This window comes from Pholcus phalangioides, unplaced genomic scaffold (genome assembly GCF_987345545.1).
Source record: "Pholcus phalangioides strain wild (caught in Gottingen) unplaced genomic scaffold, Ppha-v1.0 ptg000031l_1, whole genome shotgun sequence".
Lineage (NCBI taxonomy): Eukaryota > Metazoa > Arthropoda > Arachnida > Araneae > Pholcidae > Pholcus > Pholcus phalangioides.
In genome coordinates this window covers 6,250,319-6,263,194 of record NW_028301621.1, presented here as the reverse complement: position 1 = coordinate 6,263,194, position 12,876 = coordinate 6,250,319, and the positions used below count along the sequence as shown (strand labels likewise).

Genomic DNA, 12,876 nt, shown 5'->3' with positions numbered 1-12,876 from the left:
AATATCTGCAAATTTCCCCATGTGATCGTTCACTTCAATATGAACCACTATCAAATACAGAGTGCATAGGTAAGCGGTTTGACACAAAATGACTTAGGGATGGAGGGAGATGATCTACTTAGCTACTTAGTAAATTAGAAGTTAGTATTGGGAAGCGACTACGCGTCCAATCGGATGGAAAAAAAGCGCGAAACAATTAGCGAAAAAAAAAATTCATTTGCATACGGCCTTCAAAAAAAAATTGACAAGTAAAATTCTCACTGCTACAAGTTTCATACACACCGAATTAACAACTTTTATTACATAAATATTTGCGAGGGGAAAAAAACATTGCCAATTTATCAATGATTTAAATTCTTGATATTGTAATATTTTTTATTACAACTATCACCGTATATCTTCAGAACAGGAGTTTTCCTACCTGGGGGTTCACGGACTCTTTGGGAGGCCTTCAGAGGGTCTGGTCGGATGAGAAACCAATTAACTCCTATATGTTAATGATGCATCCTGAATATTATTTTTCTGAAAATTATCCGTGGCCATTACTTTATTGGTGAAATTTGTCAATGGTTTTCTTTTTATTGCTTGGAAGGGGTCCGTGCCCTTTATTTTATTGGTGCAACTGGTAGATGGTCTTCATTATTTTGTGGCAAAGCGTGGCCTTCATTTTAATTATGCAAAGGATTCGTGACTTTCATTGTAATAGTTTAAGGGATATGTATGTGACTTTGATTTTATTAGTTACAAGAAATTCTTTTTATTTGTGCTAGGGACGCATGGCCTTCATATCACTAATGCAAGGGGTCCGTGCAATAGCTAAAGGTTAAGGAACTTTACTCAAGTGTATTTCTTGAAATGTGATAAAAATCAATCATTTTTCCATCGTCCATAACTTCCATCATTTTTCACAGTGCTGTTCTTTGCATCTGATTGCGTTATAAAGTCACTTTTCCTAAACCAACCTACTGAGTCGCACAACTCTGTATCTCCGTTCACAAGCTATTTCAAGACGAATAGAATTGATTTTTCCGGTGCACTCTGTACATGAACATGATCACAAATAAATAAGAATCACCCGATCAAAAAAAATCATTACTTTTTTTATATGTTTTTTTATTGCTTCGAATAACTTGAACAATATACTATAGAATATTTGAAAAAACTGTATTTAAACACCAAAATCGTTATATAAATTACAATATATATGGCAGATATTAAAAATCACAATTTGGCTTCACTTGTTGGTTATATATTCTCATTTATATATATATACACATATATATATATATATATTATCTTAATTTATTTATTTGTTTTTATACGTGTGAGAAGCCACGCACAACAGCACCTGATGCATGAGAAAAACGTCAACAAACGCACAAACGCGCACAAATAACAAATCACCATCATCACAGGAAAGAGAAAATATAGTATATAATATATATATAATATAAGAGAAAGGTTTTTTCCTTAATTATCTAACCATTCATTATTATCGATAGTAATATCATTATATAGTTGATTAATTACATCATTGCGCTGGTCATTTTCTCAGTTCCACACAAAGTACTACTCATTTGAGTAGAAAAGAAATTTAATTTATTCATTAAAATAAATCCATTTAAAAATGTCACTAGAAAAAGACGATGTGCTTCAATGTTCTTCTCCATAGCTTTTAATGATCAGCTCATTTTTCTTTTCTTTTTTTTGGTCGATTTCACGTATAACACACACACAAAGAAAAAAATTTAAAAAAAAACATTTCTTGTCTTATCGGTTGATGAACAATTTTTTTAATAATGAGTTAAAATAATGAACACACACACAATATTTTCTTGTCATTTTCAAGGATTGTCCAAGATTTGAGCAACAGGAAAAAAATTTCTTTCAACATTTTTTCTCCCTCCCTCATTATCTACGATGAAAAACATTTTTTCGAATGAATTTAATTAATTAATTAATTGATCGAAGCGTGTAATGCCCTAAAAGCGTGTGACTGCTTACACACGAAGAAATTATTAATTATAATAATTATCGAAGACATTATTGTGCTCAGCCGCGTTCTCTCCAACATTCAAGGGACTATGGAACTGCCAAAGCTGGCATTAAGGAACGTTAGGTGCGTAACTCGACTCTCTACAATATTTTGAATTATAAAAGCAAATAAAAAACAATATGTATATAGATAAAAATCTAGGATGAAAAAAACTGGACCCAGGACCCCACTAACTCAAGGGAGCTGTGGGACAACAAGGACCTGCCACGATTAAGTTAGATGATGTTTATGTAGTCAACTACACACACATTTATTATAGTGAACGCACATTTTTGAAATTTGGCGAGCCCTTGACAAATGCTAACTTTCTCTCACGGGAATCAGACCCAGATCAGATCCGTTCACCTAAAATGGGATAAGAGTCTTGCTTAAGGCGTTGGTTTGTATGGGACCGAAAGCATGCAATTTTATACAGAGGTCTAATTATTTTTGTCCAATGAATATGCGCATATATCTTCAGTTCTACCATACAGTCGACGCTCGTTATAATGATCCCCCCTCACTCCACGGAAACTGACGTTATATTGGGAGGTCGCTATATCGAACGTTTTAAAAAATTATTAAGTATAACATTAACAATCTTTGACAGCATACAATCGAAGAATTGTGTGTTGTATTAACTGAATAAAAAAAAATTAATTTTGCAATAATACTCACACACACACAAATGGATATTGAATGATTCGACTATTTTGGCTTTCGACTTCACAACTTATCGTTAATTTCCGCCAAAAGATTCAATTTCAAATCGAAAGATATAGCGCTTCGTCTATTCAAAACAGCCATGTGGAATGAATAATTTTCAGCATGAAAACATAAGTTCACTTGTCCATATATTCTCCCAATGAGAAATTAATTAAAATTGTGCAATGAAATTTAGAATAAGATAAAAGCAAAAAATCAACCACATTCGAAGTCGGGGAGTCAGCCACAACGTGAGAAAATAAAACAGAATTGTAAGCAAAAGAGGGGAGGGGCAGGAAGACCATTCAGTTGACTCACATGAATGCAGTGCGCCTTGCTGTGGTTTGTTACGTTTCAGTGATGGCGCTAGTTAACCACCCAAACATCAAAGGTCAAGGTCACACTCAACTACAAATTTGTACATTTATTTGCAAAAAAAAGGAGGTGGGGGGGGGGGTGAGCTGAAACCGTCGCTGCATTTATGATGAGATTGGCCGGTTGTTATATTGGATAAAAAATAACATGGTGGAAAAATAGGAAAATATTTGGGATCTGTCACACCGATCGTTATAAACGGGTTGACCGGTTTTTATTATTTTGCTTCAGTTTGGTAGTAGCAGTAACGGGGGAAGAGGGGGTAGCGTAGATAAGTTCAGCAACATTTCCCCGACCTAGCCCTAGGGCTATACAGGTAAGATAGCGTAGATAAATAACAGTTCCTCTAATTATGTCATTACAGTGACGATCTGTTGCTACAATTTCTGGGTAAGAATCGTGAAAAATCGAATCAGTTCGGGAAAGGAAAGGAATTCACAAATTTATCTCATTTAGAAAATCTCCAAAGGGAAATGAATGACGACGGACAAAATCACACCATTCAGAACGTGCCGAGTCTCTTGAATGGTAGCCTGCCCTATATGTGGGCCCAATCAGAGGTTGATCTCTCTTCACAGACGCTGTTCTCCGCCTTCACCCGAAGAAGTAAGTCTGATGCTTGTCTGAATGCCCCCACGTTGGCATCTTGTAGCGAACACAAGTGCATTCTTGCTTCTTATAGATTGCGTTGTTTATTTTAGCTGCACCATTGGATACACCAGGGGGTCCTTGGGAAGCCTCCAGGGAGTCCATGAGCTTCGATGAGAAGATTAACTAGTTGTTTTAGTATATGCTGAATGTTATACTCAAAGAAGGTCCCTGACTATCATTTTATTGGAAAAGTGGTCCGTGGCCAATATTTTATTGGTGAAAGGAATCCGTCATTTATTTTATTGGGAAACGATTCCATGGTCATGTCTTTCCTAGGAAAGGAGATCCACGGTCATAATTTTGTTGGCACAGGGGTCCGTGTTCCGCCTTCCTTTTATTAGTGCAAGGTGATCATGATCTTCACTTTATTGGAAAAATGAATAGTGGCCATAATTTTATTGGTAAAAGGGATCCATGGTCCTTCTTTCATTGGTGCAAAGTGTCCGTGACCTTCATTTTAATGGAAAAACGAGTCCCTGGCCATAATTTTACTTAGAAAAGGACACATGGTCTCATTTTGTTGACACAAGGGATCCGTGACCATAGTTTTATTGGGTTAACCCTCGTGTGCAGAAAATGACAGTGGTACGACAAAAATGATCAAATAATTTTATTGGGAGAAAAGAATCGATGGCTTCCATGTTATTAGTAAAGTGGTCCGTGGAACACAAGAGGTTCGGTCTTTTTCGTCCGTCATGATAAATTCTATCCAACTACATGAATATGCATCCCTTGTATGAATAATTTAGAAAAGAATCTTGTGTTCCATAATTGGTATAATATTTTCTGCATGTCCGAACTACTTTTTTTCATCATCAAAAGGATATCTTACAACCGGATACCACTTCTTAAAGAGGTGGATTTCGTGAAAGCGGGTATAAACGTTTCACAACACTATTCCATATTTATATTCTTATGTTATGCTGCTATATAATTTTGTTCCTCCGTTTGAAAGATATGTAGAACGTGTATAGAAATCACCAAGTTTATTTCTGTTAAAATCTCACATTGGTCCCTTTTTGGATCAGTAATTTCTCTTTTTACAGGAAGGTCGTCATCATCACTTTTTGAGTGCGTGTATCAACATGTTATGGTTAGTCTGTTTCTTCAACTTCAAAAACAAACCCCAAATATTATTTAACAGCTTAATATAAATTTTGAATTATTTTCTCCAGAGAATCGTGTCATCATCTCATATTTTAGGAGGAAGTACAGATAGTTCGACAAAAACAAAATAGCAAATTTAAAAGAAAATAAACAATAATATAATAGATATGCGATGGCATTACAAACTCCACGTAGAAACTTCAAACGGGAATATAGAGCATCAAAATGAGCCATATCCATAAGCACACAGAAAACCATAATTGGAAACACCACCTGGAGGTAGTCGTGGGCAGTTGACAGTTTTGCAACTCCTTAAACACGGATACTCACGATTGGCCACATTTCATTGAGACGAAACCAGGACATATAAATGCCTATGCGTATAAATTTCTGTCCATCAATGGTTTCAATTATCATCTGCAACTTCCAAGACAAAAGCAAATTGGGCAAAGCTAATTGTCCCAACTAAGGACAGAAAATAGGATTTATGTCCATATCTTTCTTTGGTCCACCTTGGAAGTCAAAGTACACGATTTTGGCGTTTGCCTCTGAAATGAACGTGGTGACAAAAATCGCCCTCACCTCTCGCTGCTGGTATCCGAAAAAGATCCAGGCATTAGTAATTAAGCCGCAATGGCGGTTCTGGTCAGGCATTCCCTCGTTTTAATGTTCTCTCATCAACATTTCATCAAACAGTTTTCAACTTAGTAACTTAGCAGTTAATAATATAGTATCACCAGAGCAAAAGTATGAAGGACCACATTTTAAGAAAAAACAAGTTCTGTCCCAATGCATAACTCGTCGAGGGACTCGAACCATCCATATACCATGAAGAAGACTTTCTATATTCATCTAACTAACAGAAAATTTTATCCACACACTCAGGATATATGCTTACATCTATTACATCTATATATGATTTCTATGTAGCTTATGATAATGTCATCATTACACACCCATTTCCAATGGATAGCTGCCTGTGAAGGGACAGATAAAATTCACATGTGCTCCCTTATTTTATCTTCCTAACCACCTAAAAAGGAATTGAATTCATACGCGTAAACATATATATCATACAATCTATACCAATCAAGGTGAATAAGGCCTTGGGTCAAGTTTTTATCGTAGTTTGTTACATGTAGCGTTATCACATCAACGAATAGTATTGATGATACATCGATGGTTTTTTTTTTTTTTTTTTTTTTGGTGAATTTGTTTTTAAATGATGAAAGTTGGTCAAATGAAAAAATGACGGGAGTCCCCGGGGGTGAAATATTCCTGCCACTAAGAACTGGCTGCCTTGTACGTGAAGGCAGAGTGATTCGTCTCATTGTTTTCAACGCCAGTACATACGGGGTGGATACTATCGATCGTCTAAAAACTACATCACGTGATTCCTTGTCAAAAACTAATGCCGAACAATGTTTCTGTTTTTTGATTTGACTGATAATTCCAGAGTCATAACGCTTCAAAAATTAAGTCACTTCCGAATCCTGCGAAAATTACCGAACGTATACCAAACGTATAAATTTTCTAAGCTGTAGCAATGATATTAACCCTCCCAGAAATCAAAAAAGCTAAAGATGTGCAAGCCAGTTTGGTTATGGTTAGACAGTTTTGAAATTTTTCTCATTTGGCTAACTCTACAAAGCTAGTGATAAAGCTGCAAATATAGATGAAGATAACACGTAATAACGGTTATTACATCACTCTACACGAAGAGAAAAAGCGCCAATCATGGATAAAAAGTGTGTGTGCGCGCGTGCGTGCGTGTGCGCACGTTTCGTTGTTTTTGGCGTGTAACTGACCAGATCAACGTCACTAGCACGTCACAAAACTTCAAAATATTATAACTTCCGAAAAACTCGTCCGATCTTGAAAACGGAAAACATTTTTCCATATTTGTTTTTGACACAAAGTCAGGTGGTGTAGTTTTCGGGCACTGCTACAAAATCACACCTGCACCTCATCCACATTCCTCTGCACAACTTCTAAAGAATAGATACATGTTGGAGTGTGCGGGCACGTGTAGTGAACGCACATTCCAACATGAAGCTTGTTTCTGTGTAATGCGTGCTACGTGTAGGGCCGCTATCCGCCATCCTTTTTTTATAACTATAAATTAAGTGTAATGATTGAATAATTGTATCGCTGTAGGCGTGTTGCTCTCTGTGGCGAGACTCTTAAACGAGAATATCTGTCCGCATTTGCGCCTTGAAGTTGGGAACCACAGAAAACCAACAGGTGGTCGATAGTATCCACCCTCTATATCCCTTTCTCGAACAAGGTCTCGGACTGCGAAAGCAGCCACTGCTTCAAAGTGTCCTTCACAACATCGTCCGAGTTAAACCTCAGTTCTTTTTATATGACTCTTTGTCAGTCCATAACCGAAAGGCTGGCGGGGAACAAGGATGATGACGGAATTTTTTTTTAAGTGCAGGTGGACGCCATCACATTGATGCTGAGGAATCATTGTCCCTGTAACGCTAACGAATCTCCTCCCATGGGATTAATTTCTAACGCTCAGTGGTTTTTCTACATCCTCGCCTCAACCAAGAGTTTCCTAAAACCGTTGGCAGTCGAAAAACAATGTATCTATTACTTAATAAGCAATCCAACTAATAGATGCTTGAAAACACGTTGTTACATATTCAGACCCCGTTGAGGGACAACGTAAAGCTTATTCGTCACTGTGAAGCGAAGCTATTAATGAGTGAACTTGCAATGCATTCAAATTTGAGTTACTCGGGGTTTTTTCTTTTATTTTGTAGAAAAATTCTAGCTCCCTGCCATATCCGCATCTTAACGAACATGGATAAGCAGAAGATTAAACGAATTTTTTTTACGGATATTTACATCATTTTGACATGATATAGAAACAGGGTCTTCCTAATAAATTCGAAGTGCATTGAGAAAGTATTTCTGGGGGGTCTTCTTAGAACCCTGTAATAAATTTAAGGAGATGGGGAATGTAAAATAAGACTCACAAAGATCCTCGCCAAATAGAAGATTTTTCGAATGTCTATACATACTAAAATGCTAAAAACTCACACTAACAAAAATTAATGAAAGCCTTCTCTAATTTCGGGCCCTCGCTGTTTGATTCGAATTAATTGATCTCCATGAAATAAGATTCATCTAATTCCCGGAATTCTCAAAAGTCATTGCGTTTTGGCTTCTTTGAATCGACCACTCATTTCATCACGCAGTAAAAAGCTATGAAGTTCGTCTTTGTTTCCGGAGAGGTTTGTCCTAACTACTTCATATAAGAGGGAATAGAGCGCGAGAAAACGAAGGGCCTGCGACAGAAATCACTACCTGCCGCTTATCAAGCACTACGGATACACTCAATATATATTTTAATTATAAATATTTGCTCGATATAATATACACATACATTATATATAGTAAATATCAACAACGATATTAGTTGGATAATCGTAGCCTAGCATTTCTCACTTAGAACACTGGGCCGGGAGCACAGAGTCGTGGATTCGTGTCTCTTTGAAAGTCGCCACTTCCCCTTTTTGAAATATTTTCGATCCAACGTGTTTCTGAGCGATCATGTCTATGAAGTACACTCAGATTTCATGATTCTGACTCGACTAAAGGGAATTCCACGATGCCTCACAAAAAAACATGAACAGATTCTCTTTTATTTACATTGACTACTCCGTCAAGAGAGTCTAACGAAAAACGGGACACGGATCCACGATTCCGAGGTCCCGGCTACGTGTTTGAAGCGTCGTCTAGGCCATGACAAAAGGTACGAAAGACAACCTGCAAGTCGAAGCGGCAGAACAATTCGTGCCGTTCAGCTTTGCCACGGCCATCACTCGAAGAATAAATGCAAAAATACCCAAGAACTTATTTTCCACCGGGTTTCATAACGTTTTTCGTTTCTCTCTTTGACGGAGTAGATCACCAGGGTTTTCGAATCTCTATCCGCTCGAAAGAACATTTATTGAGCACGATCAGACGAAGAGCGCCGAAATGGAAAGTCTGATATAATTATCATACACAAATTAACCAAAAGCTAATCCTTAAATGAAATCTAAAGAGTAATTTAACTGGAGGTTTCCTTAACACAAGGGTCTTATCTACATGTACCCTCGAAGCTTTTTGCAGTGGCCCGATGGGCTTACGTAGTTACAGAATTTACAAAAATGCTACTCAAAAAATGTAGTCCAGAATTGGTGAAAGAAGAACTTTCACTTGAAACATTTCGCAGCTTATGCAAGAAATATTTCCAGAATTAATGAAAAAATTATAATTTTGGAACTATTGAAAAAAAAAATGATTTTCATATTATTGAAAAAATATTTTTGTTTTCAGATTATTGGCAAAATATGCATATAATTTTAGAGTTATTAAAAGAAATAATTTTTGAATTGCTAAAAGAAGTAATTTAGCAATTATTGAAAAAAATAATTTAATGAACTATGGAGGAAATTGAAATTTATGATGAAAATTATTATCATTATGAGAGAAATGAGCTTACAATTATGCAAAGAACTAATTTCAGAGTTGGTTGAGAAAAGTATTTTAGGTCCGCAAAAAAAAGAAGCGTCCTATAGGTCACAAGTTCTAAGATGAATTTGAACAAGAATATTTGTGTGGTTCAAACAAGCACCTCGGTCTTCATGAGAAACACGTTGGAGATGATGTAGAGAGACGAAAATTAGTATAAAAACACTGTAGAACGACCTTCTACAATTCGCGATATTACGATGATACTAGTTAAGAGAACACTGTTTCGTAAGTTTCTATTTAATTTGTTTTCGAAAAGAACCGTTCATGATTTTGCGGGCACGTGGTTGCGGTCCTGATTTATTCTTTCGCTTTTTCAAGAGCAAAAGACGTTCGCTATCATCACCATACTCCTCAAAAGATCAAATACAAATTGTGAGCTGACTATGCCATTGCAGCATAATTGTCTTGTTGGAAAAAAAGCCCCAAATATTATCAAAATGCGAATGGAATAAGAACATTATCATCGGTAAATTCTTTTTTCTTTTTTTGAATTTTTTTTATTTTTCTTGTAAATTTCTAATAATAACTTTATCTATCACCTTGAACATTCAGATAATTTATACGAACGGTGGGGAAACTTGGGAGATATTTTCTTCTTCGAGCTACAGACATTAATGGCCCCAAAAAATTCAAGATTCGTAATTAATACGAAAAAAGAGCATTATACATTGCACAAATGTGCGCCATGTTGTATGCAGAGTTCTTTTTTTTCCCTTGTGAACGCGCAAAACACTATGAAATATGAAAAAAAGAAATGGAAATGCCTTTGATTAAAATGAATCGTCCAACTCGGAAAAGAGATTGGTTGGACGAAAGAAAAAAATGAAATTATGTAATTAATATAAAATATAAATATATTTTTTTATGTCTCAAATTCGAAAAATGTTTGTATCGAAAGACGCGCGTTTCCTCCAGGTTTTTGCTCCAATACTTGCTCTGGAATTGGTTTCTTCGACATCATGAAGATGACTTTGTCACTTAAATCCGCTGCACACTCGCCGAGTGTAACTCCTTGGACACGACGAGTAAGGGCATCCATTGTATCTGTCGCACTTACCACGCGTTGACATCGAAGACACACGTCTCGAGCACTTTGTGTACGATAATTGAGCCACTATCCAAAATAATGCGTCAGGCCACGAGATGTGGTCCAGAGAAAAGGCAAATGCATGTCGATAGGATGGTGAAGGCAGTGAATATAATGAGGCACACGCGATCGACGACCATGCCCGCGTATTTCCATTCGGATATAATATCCAGAGTCGCGTCTTCGTCTTTCATGCGCTTGGTGATGAAGCGCACTTCCCTCAGGATGGCGGATAACTCTTTCTGAGCACTCATACAGGAACTCGGCAATGGCGGTGGAGTGTCCTCTATGCTTCGGCCCGAGTTAAGGTTCCCGCCGATGAGCTGCACGTAACCTCCGGACGAGCCGCCGCCGCCGCCGCCACCTACGACGGACGCGGACATGTTGTTCTGAGGCCTGAAGTCATCGTCCATGTCAAGTACATTGGCCAGGAGGCTTTTCGATGACCGTTCTTTGATGTCCAAGTGCTTGGAGCTCGAAGAAGACCCACCTGCGCCTCCTCTTCCGGCGGCGGAGGCGTTCTTCAGGCGCGCCACTATCTTGGCCGGGCGGTGCATTCTCAAGATGAATGGCAACCAGACCAGGAATAGAGTCTTGATCTGAGAACGGGAAAAGAAAGAAGGAGTTGGTCAACTTTAAACTCTCTCCTCATAACAAGAATTTTTACGTTGTATATTATGTATGTAACATGCTCTGAGCGATAACAAAATAAATTATCATTTAATGCATATTTGATACTAATTGATATTGTGTATATGTGCTTTCATTTGCATGTAATCGATACCAATATATGTATAAATAGGAATTTCGAGAAAACGAAATCTACTCCTTCTTTCTTTTCAATATGAAATACACTTTATAAATAAATATCAGAATCACAATTTTTTTAAACACGCATCCGACCTGAGTTCGTATCCCTCGATGTCTTGTGAATTCGACCACATAAATCATCGCCGTTTCACTTCCAAACAACTACAAGGTGCGTTCCATAAGAAGTTAGAGTGAAATCATAAAACAAATCAACGAATATATAGGTATAGCAAAAAAAAATATTCTTTTTCAAAGTATATCTTCCCTCAAATTACATACTATAGTCCCGTCGTTCAATCCACTTTTCAAAAGAAATATAGAAGGCTTTTTCTGTCAACTTGTCTCGGTGATCCGGACTGTAGGGGCGTTTAGACACGGTTTTAATACTGCATTTGCATACTACCACGTTCAAAAAATTTCGAGACTTATTTTATTACGCAAGAATGAATACAGATAAAGAATGTTAATTTGATGTTTCCTTCGAAGTAATTACCCTGTGTAATTATGCATTCTTGCCATTGTTCCTACAAACATGTAAATGCGGATTGCAAGCTTTTTTTTTTTTTGTCACATCCTCCATCATCGCCGCTCGCTGCACTTCTCCAGAATCTGAGAATCGTTGGACCCTTAAACAAATTCTTTATCCGGGGGGAAAAATGGGCAAGATCGGGAGAATAAGTTGGTTGAGAAAGTATGGGAATGGGATGTTTTCACAAAGAAATCTCACAACAGGAGAGACCTGTGAGCTGACGCATTATCGTGATGGATCACACACGACTTTGCATTCCAAAGGTCTGATCACGAACCATGCAGACGTTTAAGACAGTGGCTCTCAAACTTTTGTTACCCGCGGCTCCCTTACCCAATTCATGCATCAGCTGGTGCTCTCCAGAATAGTTTAGTAGATATTTTCAAATTTATAAAAGAACCACTACAAAGCATAAATAAACACACAAATCAATGTCTCCAGCTAGTCGCGACGCCCCTAGGAACCGCGATGCACACTTTGAGAAACACTGGTTTAAGAACTCACAGGTCCCTCCTGGTCGCAGATTATCTGTCGAAACATCACATTCGATGCGATGCTTTCACAACCAGCTTATTAACCCGATCTTGTCTTATGTGACATTTTCCGTTTTCTCTCGGATGAAGAATTTGCTTGAGGGGGGCAACGATTCTGAAGATGGCACTGGAGGATGCGACAAAAAAAAAGGTTGCAATCCACATTTACATCTTTCTATGAACAAAAGCAGACTCATAATTGTGTGCACAGGGCAGTTACCTCGAAAGACACCTCAATAAACAGGTCACATCTGTATTCATTCTTCTCTAACAAAATAAGTCTCTGAACTTTTTGAACGTTGTAGTATTATGTTTCAGTTCTGAAAAGTTAAGTTTGTGACAACACATACATATACAGAGGGTGCAAAGCTACCACCACGCACCGAATTTTACCGGCGAACCGTTGATCCTAGAGGCATACTTACAATCGGAAAAATTATCGAAATTACGCGTAGAACTCAGATGCATCATTCATTCGTGTTGCAAGGAGTTATGTCAATTATTAATATCA

General features: G+C 37.4%; 1 protein-coding gene across 7 annotated transcripts in view; it reads right to left on the bottom strand.

Annotated features, from left to right (window-relative positions):
- LOC149067053 (neuronal acetylcholine receptor subunit alpha-7-like) overlaps nt 1-12,876 on the bottom strand; it is a 145,742-nt gene that overhangs the window by 21,533 nt on the left and 111,333 nt on the right. For 3 of the 7 annotated variants that reach the window (XM_089252958.1, XM_089252959.1, XM_089252961.1), the window contains exon 9: nt 9,323-11,092. The exons of the other annotated variants lie outside the window; for them this stretch is intronic. In XM_089252958.1, the coding sequence (XP_089109084.1) occupies nt 10,538-11,092 (555 nt within the window). In that variant the 3' untranslated portion in view covers nt 9,323-10,537. Of the gene's footprint in view, nt 1-9,322; nt 11,093-12,876 lie in introns of those variants that run through there. 7 annotated transcript variants of the gene reach the window in all.